General features: G+C 35.0%; 1 protein-coding gene across 1 annotated transcript in view; it reads right to left on the reverse strand.

The window, feature by feature from the left end:
• Positions 1 to 9081: 9081 nt before the first annotated feature.
• LOC128547897 (universal stress protein Slr1101-like) overlaps positions 9082 to 21561 on the reverse strand; it is a 34884-nt gene continuing 22404 nt past the window's right edge. The window contains exons 3-5 of the mRNA XM_053521616.1: positions 17283 to 17363; positions 12708 to 12799; positions 9082 to 11451 (exon numbers count right to left, since the gene is read on the reverse strand). Coding sequence (XP_053377591.1) covers positions 11257 to 11451; positions 12708 to 12799; positions 17283 to 17363 — 368 coding nt within the window. The 3' untranslated portion in view covers positions 9082 to 11256. The remainder of the gene's footprint in view (positions 11452 to 12707; positions 12800 to 17282; positions 17364 to 21561) is intronic.

The raw sequence follows: 21561 nt of genomic DNA on the forward strand, positions 1-21561 counted from the left end.
ACAAATCGGCGAAACATTAAATTGTATTTTCTTGTAGTTTTTGAAATCGAAAGTAGATCGTTATGTTAGAGTGCTTTGACGAAACGAAACAATTTTTTTTATGAAAATTTAAAATGATTTAAATAATTTCACCGTAAACTTCAGTGTCAGATACTGCCAATTGCTGCTAAACTGTCTTCATATCATCACAATTTGTAAAACATATTGTTGAAACTGGAGATTTTGGCGGTATAAAAGAAAGTGTAATCATATCCGGATATAATATTTTGGGTAAATATCGAGCTGTGTTATGAAATTTAAACATTAACGTAACAGACATGATAGATATTATTGTAACAGAAATGATTCTAGAATTTATTTTTATAATACATACATAGAATCAGTATCAGACTTATATTCTAGTGCTGAGGCATGACCTGAAAGTAAAAATATGAAGTGACAGTCATTCGTAATTTGAATATTGTAATACTAAAAAGAATCTAGGTAATTTAGAAATTGAAACATAAAATTTTCAGTTAGAAATCGCACCAAAGGCTGTATCAAGGGTCTACATTTTCAAAATTTCCTTGTGGTGATACCCCAAACCCTACTTGCAGGAGGGGGTATCCTCCCACACCCTCCCCCGATATTGCCACTTTACAGTTTGATACATTTTCCCTTTTACCACCTGCCACAATGCCCATTTCAAAATCTGACTGCAGTTCAAAGCGGGAAGGAACACCCCTCCCCACACCCACCCTGCTACCGACCACGTAAAAATGGCTCAAACATTTTTTCAGCCCAGTCTGGGCCTGTCTGTCTACATGAATCAAAACGGATAATTGAAAGTACATAGACTTGGGGACTACTGACATGGTTTTGAAGGGGTTAACAGGTCTGAAATAGAATAAATGTTGGTTTTAACTAAAAAAGAACTGCATTTATTAATATTGGTTATCTTTTCCGAAATTCATGCCATGAATATCCTACCACTTTAGATTTCATACAGTTTGCCGGGTTTTAGTGATGAATGTAGCCAGTCTATCCCTCTGATCCATGACATTCCGTGCAAAGCATGGCTGCAAATTCATTCCGTGCAATGCATGGTTGTAAATTATCGAAATACATGTACACTGCTGACTAGCGTACAAATTGATTTAAACCAACTATCAGTCAAATCTAGTCTGCAATATTTACTATTTGTTTTGTCCTCGTTGCTTCTGAAGGATCTATTTTTCAGATTTTGTTAGGGCCTAATATATTATGTTGTTATTAAGTGATTAAGTATATATCAGTATCTATTTCAAGAAAAAAAAAACAACAAAAAAAAAAAACATTAGATAATTTTAGGATTTTATTTAATGATAACATCCTTACATCATTTAAAGATGTTTCAGCAAATAACTTTTTATTTACACTACAGTATGTTCTTTGATTTTAATGCCGACCGTAACTTTGTAAATTCTTGTCCGGGCTGTAATTCTGTTAGACTAGCTCCTAGACTATGATATAACTTTTTACATTTTTATGATTGAATGTAGTGAACTGAGCCAGTCTATATCCTATGTCCAATATCATAGTCTAGTACAATCCGAAAATTCACAAACCTCTTTTTAGGTTTGTTATCAATCAATGTCAAGAACTGACCACAGCCTAACTGATAGAGATCAGTGGTTTACTGCCACATGTTTATGCAATTTATTGAGACCATCTGGTAGCTGGGATTTACAACTGCAGGGGTCAGCTGAATTTCTCTGTATTGGTACTTGCAGTTAGATTGGAAAATCTGAAAGATACACATTCCTTTGGCTTGTCATAAAATGGACATAAGGAATTAAACTGCAACTGAACAATAAAGGAGTAGAACAGATGTGTTTTTTTCCCTGAACTGGTAGCGGAAAAAGTTAGCTTTTGCGATATTTGTGTTAAAACTTTGAACGTTAATAGATGCACATATAATATAGTGGTATCACCTCTTGGTGCATTAATGAATATCCAGGTTCAGGGGCTGAATAATGCATATTGAAGTGTTGTATTTGATGGCAAAGAAAAAAATACAGGCACATAAATCTGCAATCTTGCTCTGAGAATATTCGGACAGAATGCTTTCATTTTTTGTTATCCTATATTCTGTTAGTTAGAACGTCTATGGCTTTTCTGAGGAATTTTTAGCATTAAAAATCTATATGTAAATACACGAAAGCACACTTTTTTTTACATCAAAATTGGTATTTCTGCAGAAGATAGAAACGTCTCAAAGTTAGATATACATTTAAGCTTATAATTCTTGTATGTTTCTTATTTGTGCAAATTTCGCATGTTGCATACTATATTCTTAAGTTAACTCCAGTTAGTTAACTACTACTATACAAATCAAGAAAACCCCATACTTGTATAATCTTTAGTCAAGATTAGCAGAGCCAAATGTTTTAAAATAAAAATTAATTGATTTGTGAAAATATAATGTTAAATAGAGACGTGGTTTCAAAGTGTTTTGGTGTTGAAAAGGTAACTCTACATATTAACATTTAGTTACATATCTCTTATAAGGTACATGCATTTGTTCAATTAATCGCCAGTGTAGAGAGGACTGGAGATGGTTGAAAATCTTATGTATACTATAAAGTAATATTATTTGAAATTTTAAGCGCTGGTTATCACATCTTATTAGACCACTTTATTTGCTATTTAGTTTATAATGGAAGGCTTGTTCAATTTACCAAATACTTCATTTTAACGTTAAAAATGTTTAATACTCTAAATACAAATAAGCATTTGATATTTCGCATAAAATATATAGCATTATGAGTTAACATTATAACTCCGCCCTTTCATTTGAAAAATGCCACATGCCAAATGCCAAATATTTAATGCCAGATGCTAAATCTTACACATTCAGTCATAATTGTCAAATGCGATGGCAAAACAATACTGTGGAAGGACGGTGCGCCATGCTAATTGCAAAATGCTAAATGACAAATAATTTAATAAAAAAAGGCATTTAGCATTAAATAATATGTATTTAGCATAAAGTTATTGGAATTTAGAATTAAAAATGACATTTGGCAATTAGCATGACGCACCGGCCCTCCATACAAAGCTGAATGCTAACATGCATTGTCCGATGCTGGCATGACATGATAGAAGATGCTTCAAATCAGACTCATAAAACATGGTGCAGATCTTTATTTCATAAAATCAATGAACAATTAGCATTATCTTTCAGCATTATAAACATTAGATATTTGAAATTTTCGCATTTATTATGAGAGTAAGAATATTGTATTTAGCGAATAGCATTAAATATCTGGCAATAAGAATGGTGCACCAGCCTTCCATATATGCATCGACCTTCAATAGTTTTGTTATTTATCAATCTTTATTAAGAAAATAAAACGTCTTTTTTGTTTGGTGCTGCAGTGACTGCAGTACGGTGCTTGGTCACTGAATAGAAATTATTTTATGCTGACACTTGTTTCTTTTAATTTTGGTACAGCTTTCTCATAATTTTGTCTATATCTACTGGCTTTCCAATGGGACAACAAGTCTCGGTTTTATTTACACCTTTAAAAAGTTTTATATGGTAGCAGTCATAATCTTCTTTTTTGACACGTATTATACAAAGCAGTTTCTTTATCGTTTGAATGAACTTGAACTCGACATATTTTTTAAAATGTGCCTTTGACAAAGACATGCTGTAATAAACTTTTAAAATCCATTCTTCAGTTTCAGAATTTTAATGATTAGAATAATCCTTTAAATAAAATAAACATATTATTGTTAATAAATATATTTGCAAGATGACCCATCAAGATTTCAAAAGTAGCAAAATGGTTTATTCTAAATGAGAATGGTTCTTCAACTATCACCATTAAAAATCAGTTAGGTAAACAGATCTATGATCAGCAGCACAACACTTGACCACTAGCATGATGTACACAATTATCCATGGGTAATCTCTCTGAGAGCATTTCGGATTGTACTAGACTGATAATTTCAACATCAGTCCTGTGTGAAAATCTCTAAAATAGACTGGCTTTTGTCTCTATGAAATTGAATTTGTCAAAAAAGGGAAAAATATAGAAATATAGTTATTATCAGTCTAGTGGCTAGTCTATAATTCTGTCATCCATGAAGGAATTTTGAAATAGTTTGGCATAAATATATTAACCTTAATGAGACGACGTTTCATGTGTAACACTCAGACCCCTTTCTACAAGGTCAATGTCACACTTAGAAGTCAAACAGTCTGTTTTGTGTCCGGATCGTATCTGTGCCATTCATCAAGAGGTTTTAAAAGTACTTAGCATAAATGTTTATCAAAATGAGAACCCTAGCTACAAGGTCAAGGTGTTAAGGACACGTCACGGCTGAGATAGTTTAGCATTATTACAATACACAGTGGGTATTGAAATTGTGTTTCCAATACATGTGCTCATTAGATAAATCCTCAATATCTATGTGAAAATAAGGGATGTGTTTTGTATGGTTGCAACACTGTGAGTTGCTCTAATTACTGAAAAATGACTGAAACAATAGGAATTTGTACGAGAGATGGATAGACAAAACAACAGTCTGGTAACAGTATATTCTTTTATTGTTTTAATGTATGAGTTGTAAGCTACAATAAAGAATGCCCATTTTATGAAAATCAAACTGGAAGTTAGAAATAACAGAAAAAAATTAATTAGGTCATGAGTCATCATATACCTGTCAAAATTTGTCATTAGTTTTCACGAGCTGTCAAAATTATTTTTATCTCTCTATTCTGCAAATGCATTGTTTTTGAAACTATCTTGGACGGATATTGTAGTGTGTAACTTACTTTACATTCCACATTAATATTTGTGCTTGAAATTGCTTTGTTGAGCTCACCTACGTCACATATGAATGTCTATTGTTTTAGTTTATTGTCTGTTATAAAGGTACCAAATCTCAATATTAAGATATAAGAATTGTTCCTTTCTGGTAGACAAAGGAAACTTTGGTTGAATCACAACATAACGGTTTTTGGAAAGAACTGAATATTCTTTGTTTTTTTGTTATTCACCGGAAATTCAAAAAGTGACATCACCTTTAACAGGGTTGTTTTTGTGTCCGATCCATATTTCTGCTATCCATGGAGGGATTTTGAAATATCTTGGCATAAATGGTAACTATAATCAGACAATGTGTCACGCGCAAGACCCAGATCCCTTGCTCCAAGGTCAGTGTCATATTTAGAAGTCATATCATAATAGATCTTTACGTGCCCGATATATAACTCTGTTATCCATGAGGGGGTTTTGAAACAACTTGGCATAAATGTTTACCATAAGGAGCCAATGTGTTACGCGCAAGACCCAGACACCTAGCTCCAAGATCAAGTTTACACTTAGAAGTCAAGTGAAAGGTTAAAATGGTCTGTTTCATATCCGATCCGTAACTCTGTCATTAATCATGTTACAATCTAAATATTTTAAGATTTTGTACCAATTGCAAATTGGCTGAGTGGTAAAGCATACAGTCCATGTTAAACAGATCTTTTAACGTGTGGGTTCGAAGCTCACCATCGACATTATTTTTTTTCTCGTAAACATTTAGATTCCATCATGAACTATGTGACAACACAACAGAGAAGTATCGTAAGCCGATATGGCAGATCAGAAAAGTTTACCATTATATCAAAGATGATATTGACTAAATGCATGCATTTAAGCCATGCAAATAATAAACATACTGTTGTTTTATATAAAGGCATACATACAAATACAAACCATCAAAGAAAGAAACAGAAATATGGGAATGAAAATGAAAACACACACACACACACACACACACACACACACACACACACACAAAACATGACAAAAAAAAACTCACGTAGATTCGACCCCACAAAATGATTACGCGCAAGACCAAGACCCCTAGCTCCAAGATCAAGTTTACACTTGGAAGTCAAGTGAAAGGTTAAAAGGGTCTGTTTCATATCCGGTTCGTAACTCTGTCATTAATCAAGAAATTTCGAAATTAATTAGCAGAAATATTCCCTGATAACGAGAAAACGTATCGTGCATAACAACCAGACCACTAGCTCCACGATCGATGCCACATTTAGAGGTTAACGGTTTACATGGTGTGTTTCTTGTCAGTTCCATACCTATTCCGTCGATAAAGACATTTTAAAATTACATGGCATAAAACGTTCCCTATATTAAAATGACGTGTCAGACGCAAGTCCAAAATCTCTAGTTTCAAAGTAAAAGTCAAAGTCAAACTTAGATTAAAAAGCTAACATTTATGTTTCTTGTCCAGTCAATAACTCTGCCATCATCAAACATTATTTGTCACAATTTTCCCTATGATGAGTTAGTGTGTCATGTTAAAGACCCAGACCCTAGCTCTAAGGTCGAGGTTACCTGTCGAAGAATTAGTCATACCTTAAGGTTTAGCAGTATATCACAAAACAACAGATTTTTTTAGTAAATGAACAGCATCTTGACAAACAACTTATCTGTCCAATACATGTTTTACTGTTCTGTCCCACAGAGTTGGATACTTAAAATATTCTTAATGAGTTGTCCCCCTTTAAATAAGAATGCCATTTGTAAGGAAATAAATGTAAACAATTGTCAAAAACGACGTTTTACCTAGTTATGTAAAGTTTAAACACTCGCATGATGTTGCAAATGCATCAAAACGAAAATATGTAACATCTTTTAAAAAATGGTGAGTTTTTAAAGCCGCTGAACTGTCCAGAAGTGTAGCCCCTTCATGCAGTCCCTTTCCGGAATTCAATACATATATCAGTAAATTGACAATGGTTTTGTAGAATAATATAAATGTTTTATACGCTGTTAAATGTTCATGTAAAACAATGCTTTCTTTCTATGATTTGATGACGTTCGAACTTTTTTCTTCGAAACATGGATCTATACCTTAACTATTCTGGCATATTTTGCGCATCGAACTGTAGCATTCTTGGACAAACCTCGGGGACGTTTGTCACTAATAGTGCCATCTCTTGTTTGAACTTCAATTCTAACTTTGAGGGTTATATATATTTGTACTTATCCCTTTAAAATGTCAAGGTCAGTATTTTCAAGTTACCTTAAAGACACACCACTAACTAACTGTAACCTTTTGTATTTCCATTATGCTGTCTGACTAAAGTACATCTCCTATTACGCTATACTTATGATCTGAAGACGTGCTATCGATAGCCTCGTTCTGACGACGATTCCGCTAGCCAGGCAGAAGGCTTACTTACAACATTTCGTAAGAATAAAAAGTCTGTAAGCGACTGGTCCCGGATTCGAGTCCCTGACAGTCTACACATTTTTACTTACTTACAACATTTTGTAAGAATAAAAAAATCTATATTTAGACTGGATTTTTGATAGTTACATTTTTATGACGTAAAGTGTCAGCCGGTTAGCTCTGTCGGTAAAGCGTTAGATCTGTCGGTAGAGCACTTGCTCTGTAAGCGACTGGTCCCGAATTAGAGTCCCTGACAGCCTACACATTTTTCTTAATCTTTGACATTCGAAAAAGTCGTCTGATAGGTTAAAATAAAAAAAAAATAGATTTGCGAAAATAAAAATAGCAATTCTGGAAATAAAAAATATACAGAACACGATTAAGAATGGGTCATTCTCGAATCTTCGTTTAGAGGATCAAGTACTTCAGTCAGATTGTTCCATAATTGTAATTATACATTTTTGTATGGAGAAATGAGAAATAACAAGTGTCTAATTACAGTTTGACAGTAACAGATATAAGGCTAAGACAATGTATTACTAAATATATTATTCAATTAATGTAGTAGTATGCACGGTACTTCATGTATTAAGGTGAGTTTAGATCACACTTTGTTTCTATATACAGTGTAAGATTATTATTCTATTTTTTTTTATAAAACTATACTGAGAAGAGAATGACTGAGTAAGTTTGCAGATGAAGTTATGAAAACCGGACTGAGCTTGTCCACCTGTCATCTTGTAGAATAGTTGTATGATACCAGTATTACCAGAATTATTTGCACAAAGTTCATGTGGAAGGAAACAGTTAGACCACTAGGTATTGGTGGGTCTTTAACTCTTCTAATTTGTGAAATACCGATGGATTAAAATAAATGCTATAGCCTATAATTAACGGTCAATGCGAATACGTTAATGTTACACACCGATAGCCACACGAAAACTACGTGCAGATATAGACTTGCCACAGTTCTCTACTGCGAAAATCTAAAGAGGTAATTTTGACTGGGAATTCACGGCATGTGGTAGCTAGTCCGAGTAACTTCTCTTAGTTTCGAATGCGCAATTTTCCTGTCAGTGTAAACATTCATGACACTATATATTGACACTCAGCATCATTTACATATCTTTAAACGCAAAAGTAAGTATACTTTAAATTCACATCCCTTATAATATGATTGAACAATACCTAGCGTGTGACACGGTTATTGCCAGGCCCCTTATCTGTAAAATATCTGAACAGTTCTTTCGTCCATCCGTTACAAATTGTATGTGGCAATCCGCGCTATAAAATTTCAATATATAAATTTTCATATTCAAATTTTATCATGTGCGAATATATACCAGCCGATAATTGCCTGTTTTGGTAATGCCGGAGGCAAATGTTTACTGTAAAAATATTTATAGTCAGGGGCAGTATCTTAGTGTCACCTGTCAAATTGTAGTTTGTACTTTCAACATTTTTATTTTTGCGAACCACTCGTCAATTTTAGAGAAATATATTGGGTTTAAATACTTGTATAATGTCAATCAAAGTTTTACTAGGCATCAATTGAATGTCCATTTCATCTATTGTAACAAAATCTCTGTTCAGTTGGGGAAAAAAACTAAAACCAAACTGAAACTGGTAGACTATACTACCAGTACATCAATCATTAGCCGACTCTCAGGCCCTTCAGGCCTTTGATTGTTATTCCGGTGTTCATATTTTGAACGTATCTCGGCGATCAGTGTTTGCTATTACCCTTGTGTTCACATTTTTGTACGTATCCTGGTGTTTAGTTTTTGAAACGGTTAAGGAAAATAGAGCAACGTTAAAAAATGTAAGAAATCTACCTGTGGTAAAAACAAAGAAAAACAGTAGTGAGCATTTTATTTTAATTTATATTATCATACATGCATATGTAATACATTGTTTATACTCTTGATTACCGCTTGAACGAGCTATAATTACTTTTATACTCAAATACACTGTACATCACAATATCATGTTACTATAGAAACAACACTTTTCAATGATTACCTTTAGGTTATTTAAATAAAGCTCCCTCTCTGAGAAAGTGCCTTTGTATTTCAGCCCTATTTACATATGTTATGTACTATCTCAGATGTGACGTTTTATTACACAATGAATGTAACCAACAAATGTTTGAAACGACAAAAAAGTATAGTAAAATTCTGTGTAATTAAATACTAGTATCACAATATGAAGTGAACACACTGAATCAAACATAACATTTTCAAAGAAATAAGAAGTTTGAAAAAACCGTACGTATTTAAGTTTTAAGAAGTTTTAAAGACGAATGTTTGATATTCATGAAAAGACAAAAACATCTCAAAAATTATATTAAGTCATTGACTAAGATATAATTGACGAAACTGAATATTAACCCTTATCATGCTAAACACGACTGATTCTGCCTTTGCGACCAGTGTAGATATGATCAGCCTACACATCCGTACAGTCTGATCATGATCTGCACCGTTCGGCATTCAGTTAGTATTTTTTTGGTATTATGCACCCCTTTTAACAGTCAATGGTACTGTAAAAATTGAAAGATGGACAAGTGTATTATAGAAATTTAGCACGGTAAGGGTTAAAATGCCTGTTAGAGGGATCTCAAGTCCAATATACATTGTAAATCAATTTCTGATACATGTATTTTTATGTCATTATTTTTACATTTGGTGTAGTGTTGTTAGTCAAATAAACTAATTAAATTTTATCTAATCTTTAGAAATAGTTTATAGCAGAATCATGTTAACTATATCGAAATAATACGAAAACGTTACGTGCTTACGGAATAATTTCACGAGGGCATAACCCGAGTAAATTATTACACGCAGTTTACAACCGATTCGGCGAGTTCATGGTTTTGCTAAGCATACAGGCACTAAATATGAGAATAGCACGAAAAAAAATGGTATCGCATAATGGCGGACTTAAATAATTCTCAGTTTTTTTTGGCTCTGTAGAGCTATTTTCCTTATTTTCTTTGCATTTTGTTTGCTAAATTCACATGAAAAATCTATGCTTGACATGTAGGTAGCATTTACAGACTTCGAAAAAGAGTGCTACCAAAGTTACACCATCACTACAATTTGGGGTCTCAATTTTAGCTGATTTTGCAATTTGTGTGTCTGACTGAAAATATTTTTCTTGCATCAAACATGACTCCCACTTTTCTTTTGATTTTTATTCAGCATTGACAATATTCTTCAAGAAAATGTAAGTAACAGACATTTAAAATGGGTCCTGATGTGTGCCGCAGCCATTGGAAATATGTCAATTTTATAAAGAATAAAGAACAGCTATTTAGTGTGTTGTAATTCTCAATTATGAAAACAAGTTGATCGCATGATTAGCGCAAAATATAGCAGGGCAACGTGACGTCAACGCGTAACCGTGCTAACAATGTTGGGTGATTCTACGCTCTTTATATTCTATTAAGTGTGCGTAATTTAAGTGTAACACCGTTCTTTTCCGATTCTCAAACGTCTTTTATATAAAGTTGCAGATCAACTTTGGTAGCACTCTTTTTCGAAGTCTGTCTGGCGCCAAATAATGTCGACGTGTCGTCAATATTGTCGTGTTTTAATGAAAATATACATGGCTTTTCATATAAGAATGTGCGTTATTACATGACATGAACAGGATGTCCCGTAATATCTTTGTATATCTATACACATTTTAAAATCGGTGTAACATGTATTCAAACAGAGTTATTATGCACACTGATTTATAGCATGTACATATATATGGAAGGCCGGTGCGCCATGCTAACTGCAAATTGCTAAATCAAAAATATTTAATGCTAAATGCCAAGTACTTAAAGCTAAATGCTGCATACCAACTGCTAAATGTTATATACTTTAATGCCAAAAGTCAAATAGATCATGTTTATAGATGACCAATGGTGTTAAATTCTTATGAGTCAATGACCTGTGTCCTTTCATATGTACGTACATACAACTTAAACAGAATTATTGATCAATGGGTCTTGAATACGGGACGAAATTATCTTGATGTCGTTAAGTTTCATGAATGTCTGCAGACGAGAACTGGCACGTGGGAATGGTGGATGACGTAATCACTAACGGAACCAAGAATTGTTCTACGGAATTTGCCGAGTCCGCGTGTACCTACGACCACTAGAGCAGCTTTCTCCTCGTTGGCTATTTTACAAAGGACTTCACCTGGTTTCCCCTGGCCTGTGCGAAATTTTCCTGATAGCTGAAAAATAAACGTAAACAGTGTTAGTAAAAAAGGTGCTGTGAAATTGCACCACGTCTTAATTTCGTGCTCGTACCTTGGGTTGTGAGTAAATTGTTGTACCAGGGACACAAGGTTAGCATTTTATAAAAGCTAGCCAACAACCCGTGTATTATGCTACCATTCAACATAACGAAAAAATCTGTGGCTATGACTTAATTTTTGTACACCGTCTGGATTCACACCCAAGACAAGCAAATGGCACGTATACCAAGCCATAAAATGCATAAAGTCCTAGGCTAGTAGAACATACAGGAAGTGAAAATGACATAAAATGCAGCTTAAATATGATTGAGCACCTTTTAGACGTGGCGGTTCTAGAGTGTAAACACAGTGAAATATGGCATTTTTATCAATCAAAGGTAAAAAACTCCTAACCTCAAAATCCGACAGGACTCATAAGTAAATCTGACCGGGAACTTAGTGCCATTGTACATTTGCTCCAAGTTTGATTCAGCTTGGCTGATTCAGAAATGTGGATGCTACCGTGAGAATGAACAAACCAATTGTGAAAAAAAGATGATGGACATTCAACGATCTAAAAAATCGCCTTTTCTATGCTGAAATGAAATACTTCTGGTTGATGTTTAAGACCTTTAAGAAAGGAACGCTATTAAGATACTAGAAAACTAATATACTTTTTGACAAAATGTCCTACTGAATTTACTGGACAACTGATGACAGTTTCCGGTTAAACACCTGGTTTGCAATTGATCCGGCAAAAAAGTAATGCAAGCATTAATATCATACATTTTTACTGGCTCACTTGTCCACAGAGAAGCTTTAATGTTTATATTGGTTCTTGTCAAAAGTTTTCTGGAAGCCATACTGAAATCTAATCTCGTTTTCTGTATAACGACCTTATGTTCATCAAATGGGTATTGAGAGTTTTGCAATCATAGAGACCATTAACTGTTTAAAAACAATGCCATTATTCCGTCTCCTAGGAAAACAAACAACTTAATGCATTTATTTCTGACCTTGATTTGATAGTAAATACATGATCGGAAATTATCAAGCTCCAGAGACTAGCTTATAGTTCATGGATAAAATATCGCCGGCAATAAATGGTGATAATGCACGAAGATGTAAATATGTATACTCTGTAAAGTTGACTTCAAATCATCAGACGAAACGTGAAATGCTTTTCCAAGCCTTATTCTTGTACAGGTGTACAGCGCAGCGTGGTGAGGATTGTTTAATCCAGGAAGACTTACCTTTAAACCTTGCATTATCTGTTTATATTTCGTTTCCAAACCTTGTACTTTTTCTGAGAGTTCCCTGAGTAGCTGGTCAACAACAGCAGGACCTGAAATAGTTTAATATATGACGGTCAGTTATTTCTTGGTAAAAAGGTGCCAGAATATCTACGACCATATCAATAACATGATAGTACGGTGTAGCACTTTACCTCTGTACTACACTCTTTTGAGGGAAGTGTACACTAGCAGCTATACTATCGTTTCCGCCCCCACCCCATCCCAAACCACCCTCTCGCACCCACTTTTAAATCAAATCTTTAAACATACTTAGTACCGAATTTCGAAGTTGAATGGATTGACCCAATTTGAAAATAGGTCTTGGTTCTATGATGACTTTGCTGCCCAAAGAACACTATGGTCAAAATAGGTTGCATATATTTTTTTTCAGTAAAGGAATCAAACATCGAAAATGCCTTACAACAGTACATTTAACGTGTCATTATTTGTAGCAACTCAGGAGGTGGGCATAGAGGTATAATAGCTTCTATTGAGAAAATCATTCCATACTTATTTATTTACTACGAAGTAAACATTCGACTGAAATTAAACTCACGACTAACAATGTATATACATCACAGAATTACAAAAAAGTTAACGTGACATCAAATGACAGGAAAAAGTTTCTTCTAGCTTTATTCGCGCTGGCGGGAGTCTCTATCGAGTCACGCGCTATCAACAGACACATCACGGAATGCCATTGCATTATTCTGCATTCATCACTTTCACTCGTTGAAAATTGCTCAAGAATTTACAGATATTTTCTCTAACATACCGTATTTCGCTTTTATGCAAGATAAGAAGAGTTTGAAAGTTCGACTTTTTCCAGGTCCAGATTTCGTATTGTAAGAAAGAACTGGCATTTTTTCTCAAATTTGCTTAGAAAATAATACATTCTATTTATTTAAAAAAAAACATACACAATATCGTTTTCTTTTGTTGCCTATTTGCATGTGGTGTATGTTAACCTTAACCCTCCTATATTTCTAAAATGGACCGGCCCGTCATTTCATTTGGACAGTAACACTTTAATTTATTATTCAAAGTGGTTTTCACTAAAAATTTACTGACAGAATAGTGAACAGTGCAGACTAAGATTAGCCTTACGGACGTGCAAGCTGATCTTGGTCTGCACTGGTCGCAAAGGCAGAATATCTTGCCGCCAGCAGGCTAAAGATTGAATCAACGTCAATGCAACTCAAACTGTTTGTGCGTTATATTGTCCGCAGTGGAATTCTTGTGTACATCGAGTTTTTGTTACGTCCTCAGTGAAATTCGTGTATACACCACGTGCACCGAGTCTTTCAATCAGCAAATAGGGCTGATTGTGCATAACGTCCTCAGTGAAATTCTTCTATACATCGAGTTCTTCAATGTTAATAGCTCATAATAATCTCTGTGTAAATATTTCAGTGATATACATAGTCAGTTTAAATATTTTGTATTTATTAGGTCAAATGACAGTGTACTTGACTTCTGATAACATGTTAGGTCAAAAGTGCTGTAAGGACAAAAGTTTGTTAGAAACAGAAAATTGCTAGATGGGAACTCGCCTTTCTCGGCTGATCAAACGTCCAACTTTAGGTGTCTGCTCTGATAGAAAAAAAAAAAAAACTCGCTAGAGTTCGAGGTGACGGCCAGTCTCTGGTATACATTTTTGTACTGCATATTACTATAACAATACAAATAGCTAATGTCTGATGTATCTCTTAACATGTAAAGTTATATACAGTGCAACCTCTGTAGAGCGACACCCTTTTGGGAGATACAAATATTTACTGTTATGTAGAGGTTGTTGTTCTTTAGAGGTAAATTTGATACTTTCAGCATAGGGAAATTTTGATGATGTTGTTATAGAGAGGTTTTTGCTTAAGAGAGGGCTGCTCTGGAGAGGTTGTAATGTAATATCAGAAGTTCCATCTTTACTGCTGGAGGAAGATTCATTATTTTTTTACACTGGCGGACAGGTGGGCAACTATAGAACGTCTACAAGTTGGCTCTTCTTCAAAATGGATATACTAGACTTGTACATGTATTCTATGGCCGCACTTGCTGCGTATTTGTCACTCTCATGCTTCCGTGGAAGCACTTACATGGATTTCCAACGCTTAAGCCAGCGTCTGTATTCTGGATAATCATTAACTGGCCGACCAGGCAACAAATGAAAACCAGCAGTGCATATAACAAATTATATGTTTTGATATCCCCTTGTTGCATATAATGTAGGCCATGTGACGGCATAAATACAATTGTATTTGGAATGGAATGAGTGTAATTTTGTAATGTCAGAAGTTAATCCAAATATTTGCATATAGATAAAATATGGAAATGAGTACACTTCAAGTGGTGAGACAGGAGATGACCTAAGTGTATATAGTGAGAGAAATAGTTAGGACAGTTTCGCTGTCATCCTTTAACTCTACAGGATATCGTGAGGTGCTCCCTGGTATGTTATACAGTATAAACTGACATAAATATGTCGCCAACTCGTTAATGGGGCATGAAACGTGAACAGTATTTGCAGTTAGTGATTGTAAGCAAATAATAACAAAGAGCCACCACCCTTTATCCCTGACAAGCGTTTCACAATTTTTTTTTGAGTCAAAGTAGAAATATTAGCAAATTAAATTTTATACATGGCCTCCACCACACTGCAGTAGAGAGGAAGCTAGCCCCGCCTCCAATCCCGGCCCATTATTTTGACAAATGGCCAACCAACGAAATTATTTTGAAATTGGGCCAGTAGTTTTTGAAGATTCTTCATGTTTCCAATATATAATATTGAAAAAGTAACCACGTCCATTAGTTGCGTTGTTTTTTGATGATCGGTTCTATGGGACTATTTTTAATCTGGTAAATGACTTTTAGCAAGAAGACTTTTGAAATATTTCATTTCCGTTAACATGGCAACAAGATTCCTACGTGGAATGGAAATATTTTAACATCTTTTAAAAGGATGCTGGGCTAACGGACAGTGGGTAATCACAATAGCGTACCCCTGTGCGCTTTAATACAGCCACTTGTTCAAAACACTCCATGAAATAATTGGACATGCTGTCTACTGCATCAGTAACGCAGTTCATACAGTAGAGTATTTCTGTAAAATTTATCTGTTCTTTTCCCTTAATTCTTATTGTAAATACCGATTTCGAAATCTGCTTACTTATGATATTTTATGGTCTATCACTTTTGTTAAAAAATGAAAATGTGATGTACATCTAAAGGTACGTGCCTTTAAGTAGCCTGACCACTATTAGTTCAAGTACGTATGTATATCTTTCATAATATCTACTCTGCCTAATGCAAAGCTCCGCTCAATTATATTACTTTAAACAAATCGTCTTGGAATGCAAATGAGAGGATAACATTGTATATGCAAAATAACGAGAGGATAACATTGTATATTCAAAATATCTGGATTCCTTGCATTGTTATTTTATCAATCTTGCATGAGATGAAGAGCTTAGCTTGGGTAATTAAATGACTGACATTATCTGATATAGCTGTCAACCTGATTTCTAGAACATCTCTGTAAGAGCTTCCATGAAAGTACGACTAGAAGCATAGCAACTCTCTCTCTCTCTCTCTCTCTCTCTATAAATCAAATGTATTGAAATCTTTCAAGAATGGATTTTATTCCGATAAAAAACCCAGAGAAAAACTGATTGTCTTTGATTATATATTTTAATCTGTGTATTTGCTTTCTTAGATATGGAGAACACCACGTGGGGTTTTCTCATACAGTTTTCAGATATGTAGCAGTGGTCAGTTAACCAGAGTCCGTATATTTCTCTAGTATTCAAGCACCTGACCATTCCCCTACAGAAAACAGATTCATATATTGCTCTACTACTCAAGTACCAGACAACTTTCCTATACATGAAAAAGATCCATATATTTCTTCAGTACTCAAATACCTGACAACATCCAAAGGTTAAATATATCAAGATATTTCTCTAGGACTCAAGAACCTGGCAATATCCCTATTTTGGACAGATCAAGGTATTTTTCTAGTACTCAAAGATCTGACAACTTCGGGCATTTAAACAACCCAAAAAAAGATACTATTTAGGCGTTACATTTTCATTTTAACTGGTCGTCTATATTTCAAAGACCAGAGTGAAACAAAACTGTAATTCTGATGTCTTAAGTTTGAATCGAGGAGAAATGAGGGCATGTCAGTTGTAGCCTCAGAAACAATGTCTTCATAGGAGAGCATATCAATGTTCCATGATGGGCATATGACATTTCGCGGGCTTAGCGCAAAACGGTTGTAACTCCTTCTTTATTTCATATAAGTTACAACCGTTCTGCGCTAAGCCCGCGATTTCCCTCCAAGTGGCAAGGGCTAAGGCGCAATGGAGTGAGTGAGTGAGTTGGATTTTACGGCGAATCGACACAAAATGGTCATATACCGCCGAAATTCGCAATGGAAATGCCCTTGCACTGAAATGCATCGACCTGGAATTTCATTTCTTTTCTTACATGCATACTGTCACGTTATTTCCCAGGATAGTATAAACATGTACTTACTGGCCATAGAAAGATCGTAAAGCTCTGGGCAATGTCCAAGTACCACATAGTCGTCTTCTTTCATCACATTGTCACAGTAAACTGAAAATAGAAACAAAACATGACAGGGTCACTTTCTCACTAAATTATTGTATACAAACATAGTTTACATTTGGTATCAGGTGTAAAACCATCGTTGAAGTCTGACAGAATCCTCTATCTCGGCTCATCTTACAAAGTTACGGTAGTCTATGGCAAACGGAAGCCTATTTCAAGAGTGTCGTGCAATCAATAACTGTAATGGCAATGTCTTTGACGTGGTCGGAAGCTCAGTATAGTTCTTGGAGACAATCAAGACCATTCAGTCATAAAACGTCAATACAAACATTACCACAGTGTACATATCGTATCTTCCCGGAATCTCTATTCCTTTAAGAAAGAGTAATTCCTTGCGAAACCTAAATACATACTAAAATATAAGAAGTATCAATTAATACGAGCGCCCAAGGCACAATGAACACGTCACAGCGAATAAACCTGGCTTTTAGAATACTCTACGACATACTAATCCAGTTTTACTGGTTTATATCAAACTTGGTCGAGCACACTCTGTTATATTTCGCTTTGTTTCAAGTAATCTAGCAGACATTGTAACGTTTCACAATAAAAAGTAATTCAACAATCATAACTTAGAGCGACATGGACAGTTCAGCTTGTTATCGAGCTTGGCCGGGATATTACGTCCTTTAAGGTTCTTACCATAGTTGGTGAACTCTGGATGAGATCTACTCAAGTTATTGAGCAGTCAGTGTCAAATCCAGCTGTGTACAGAACCTGACCGAGAAATTCTGTATTAAAAGAACTGAAAGGCAGAGTACGGGCATTTTACACGGAGGCCAGCCGCCACTGCAGGATTATACTTTCTATTACTCAAGAATATAAAAAAAAGTCTTTAGAGCGAGCGTATGATGAAACAGAGCAATTTTATTAAGTAAGTTAGTAAGTAAGTGTGCCATAAATATTCATAAACACAAAATTTCAACAAGAGCTGCGCTCGAATATTCGTAAATGCTGTGTCAAATCTTATTATCAAAGATATCAGTAAGTGTTGGGTGTGACATGATAGAGTATAAACAATGTAAACAAAGCATGTCTTTTATAAATCAAGCAACTAGTCCGATTTGACCCATAATCGATAGAGATATCAAAGGTTAAACATGTTTTGATTGAATATACTTTAAATTATGATTTGTGCTAGAGTTTGAAGTTGCATTTTTGATAAATCAATGGCCTTAACTTGAGGTAGTCGAACTTTGTCCTCAGCTTGATAAAAGGTTGACAAGCCAGTTATGGGCAGTAAACGGCAAAAATTAAACGATCCTAAATATGTGCTTAAGTGAGCAGAAATATGAGATTTGTCGAGAATTTTACAAAACAAAACAATTCGTTGTATGTGTCATAAATGTTTTAAAAAGACTAATTGTGAACATGACCTTTATATGCTGACATGCTTTATCATGTTTGTACTAACAATACGGCGATAATGAGAAAGCTTTGCGACATTGACAGCCATCAATGTAATAAGATGGCAGTCGAGAATAACAAAAACAAGATTTCAAAGTTTAAACTCAAGTTTATCAGTTATGATTTTTATTGAAACTGTATAGTTCGAAACACTTTCACTACTCCTATCCAAACATGTACTCTTACATATGGACGGACATATACACCAAACAGAATTCCATTGGAAGAGTACAATTACATTTGTAAGTACAATTAAATTTGTATTGACGGACATAATCATATATCCTTACTTCATTGTCCTTGATTTTTGGAGTCATTCTAATAGAATCAGAGTTATAGTGTATAAACCAGCTCTTTCACTTGGGAAAGTTCCGTTATCATGCCCTTCATTAAGAAAGTTTACTTAAAGAAATCTTTGGACTTAGCCCATTAAATATGTTCCAAAACGTATCATTAATCTGAAATTTATTCTGGCATTTGTAAAAATTCCGAATATAAATAAGGAAAAATTGTTAGTGAGTGATACCAACAAAAAGGTGTTGTATTTTTTTTTGTACAACAAATTTGATTTAGAATATCTTTAACTTTCCATTTCCATCCAGAATGGAATTTATCATTAAAATCAATAAATATTGAATTCCAGTCTGCATAAAACCGTGTTACGGAATACTAGTATGTGAATTAAACATTAGCTCCTATCTCTGACATAAAACAGAAACCAAGCGGTTTTTGTTTGGAAAAGTGTTCAATAATCTTGATCTTAAGTAGAAATTAATTTCCGGGAAAGTAACGTTGCCAATACAAGCACTATACGATGTTGAAACCATAGTATAATTCTTTCTTACATCGTTAAAAGTGGCCTTTCTCGTACAAAATGTAATTATCTGCTTTTGGTCAATATGTACATTTATCTATTCTCCACTTTTTGATATGTATTAATGCACCTGTCAATATTTTGCCCGCCCGGGGGAGCGGCGGGCATACACGGGACTTTAGACAGAAGACCATTCCCGACAGGTGGGAATTTGACAAACATTTGATATACCAACCAGGCTCTAGGGTGGGATTTAGACAAAAAAGGTTGTCCCTAGGGTGGGGATTTAGACAACAAAATTTTTGAAATGTCAAATTCCCCCGGGTCGGCCCGCCGCCCCCCTGGGCGGGCAAAATATTGACAGGTGCATAACTTCTCATACAGGTTTTTATGATACTTTCTAAGTAGCTAATGCATATCACCTTGTTTGCTGGCTTCGTTATTATACTAATCTTATGATCACAAGCAAACACTGAGCCCTGATTAAAACTAGAAGATGCTTTTGTAGAAAAGCGCATGTATCCCCCCATGCAAAGTAGTAACAGACAAGAAGTCAATATGGGACAGGAATGAAAGTCAAAGAGACACTGATGGATGGCTACAAATAGGGATCATCTACTCGGCATGTTCAATCATCCTACAAAGTTTCAACATTCTGGGTATTGTGGTTCTCAAGTTATGGATCGGAAACGGCTTTCCATGTTCTGAACCCTGTGACCTTGACCTTTGATCGAGCGACCCTAAAGTCAATAGGGGTCATCTACTCTGCATGTCCAATTATTCTATAAAGATTCAACATTCTTGGTTACGTGGTTCTCAAGTTAATGATTGGAGAGAGTTTTTCATGTTCAGGCCCCTGTGACGTTGACCTTTGTTCAAGTGACCCGATAAACAGTAAGGGTCATCTACTCTATGAGTCCTATCATCCTATGACGTTTGAAGGTTCTTTGTCAAATAGTTTCGTGTTATTGATTGGAAACCGTTTGCCATGCTATGGCCTCTGTGGCCTTAACCTTTGATCAAGTAACCCAAAAATCAATAGGGGTCATCTACTCTATATGTCCAATCATCCTATGACGTTTCAATATTCTGGGTCAAGTGGTTCTCAAGTTACTGATCAGAAATATGTTTCCATGTTCAGGCCCTGTGACCTTGACCTTAAACAGAGTGACATCAACATCAATAGGGGTCACCTATTCTGCATGTCCAATCATCCTATGAAGTTTCAATATTCTGGACCATGTGGTTCTCAAGTTATTGATCGGAAATTGCATTCCATGTTCAGGCCACTGTGACCTTGACCTTTGATGGAGTGACCCAAAAAATAATAGGGGTCGTCTACGGCAACCCTATGAAGTTTGAAGGTTCTAGGTCAAATGGTTCTCCAGTTATTGATCGGGAATGAAGTGTGACGGACGGACAATATGTCTCCCCCCGGGACATTACTCTATTTGGTGACAAAATTCCAAATTTTCCGAGTGGCTTCAAGAACGACCAACGAACACTTTTAAGAAATGATGCTATGCTAATAATTAAGCAAATCTGTCAGAAGGAAAAAACACAAACATACTGAACATAATGCATTAAAAATAACCTCACGATGGTATCGAACCCAAGGTGACCAACTCCACATGTTGATTACTACTTCTGCAAGGTTTCATATTTATAGCATATAGTTTTTCGGCAGGTCAAACACAATTTTGAAAATACTAATGAATACAATGGCAAAAACTCTGCTGTCACTGGATACAATTTTGAAAATACTAATGAATACAATGGCAAAATCTCTGCTGTCACTTGTTGAACTTCGAATGGTAAGGCAAGTACATGTTTGAGATACATGTACCAAATGCATTTTATGGTTACTAGTATATCAATTCTGCTGTAAAACTTCATATTCTGATTATCACGACTTCAGGTCTAATACATCTCGAGATAGCCGCGACACAAATCATGTCGTCC

The sequence above is a fragment of the Mercenaria mercenaria genome, chromosome 13 (genome assembly GCF_021730395.1).
Source record: "Mercenaria mercenaria strain notata chromosome 13, MADL_Memer_1, whole genome shotgun sequence".
NCBI classification, from domain to species: Eukaryota; Metazoa; Mollusca; class Bivalvia; order Venerida; family Veneridae; genus Mercenaria; species Mercenaria mercenaria.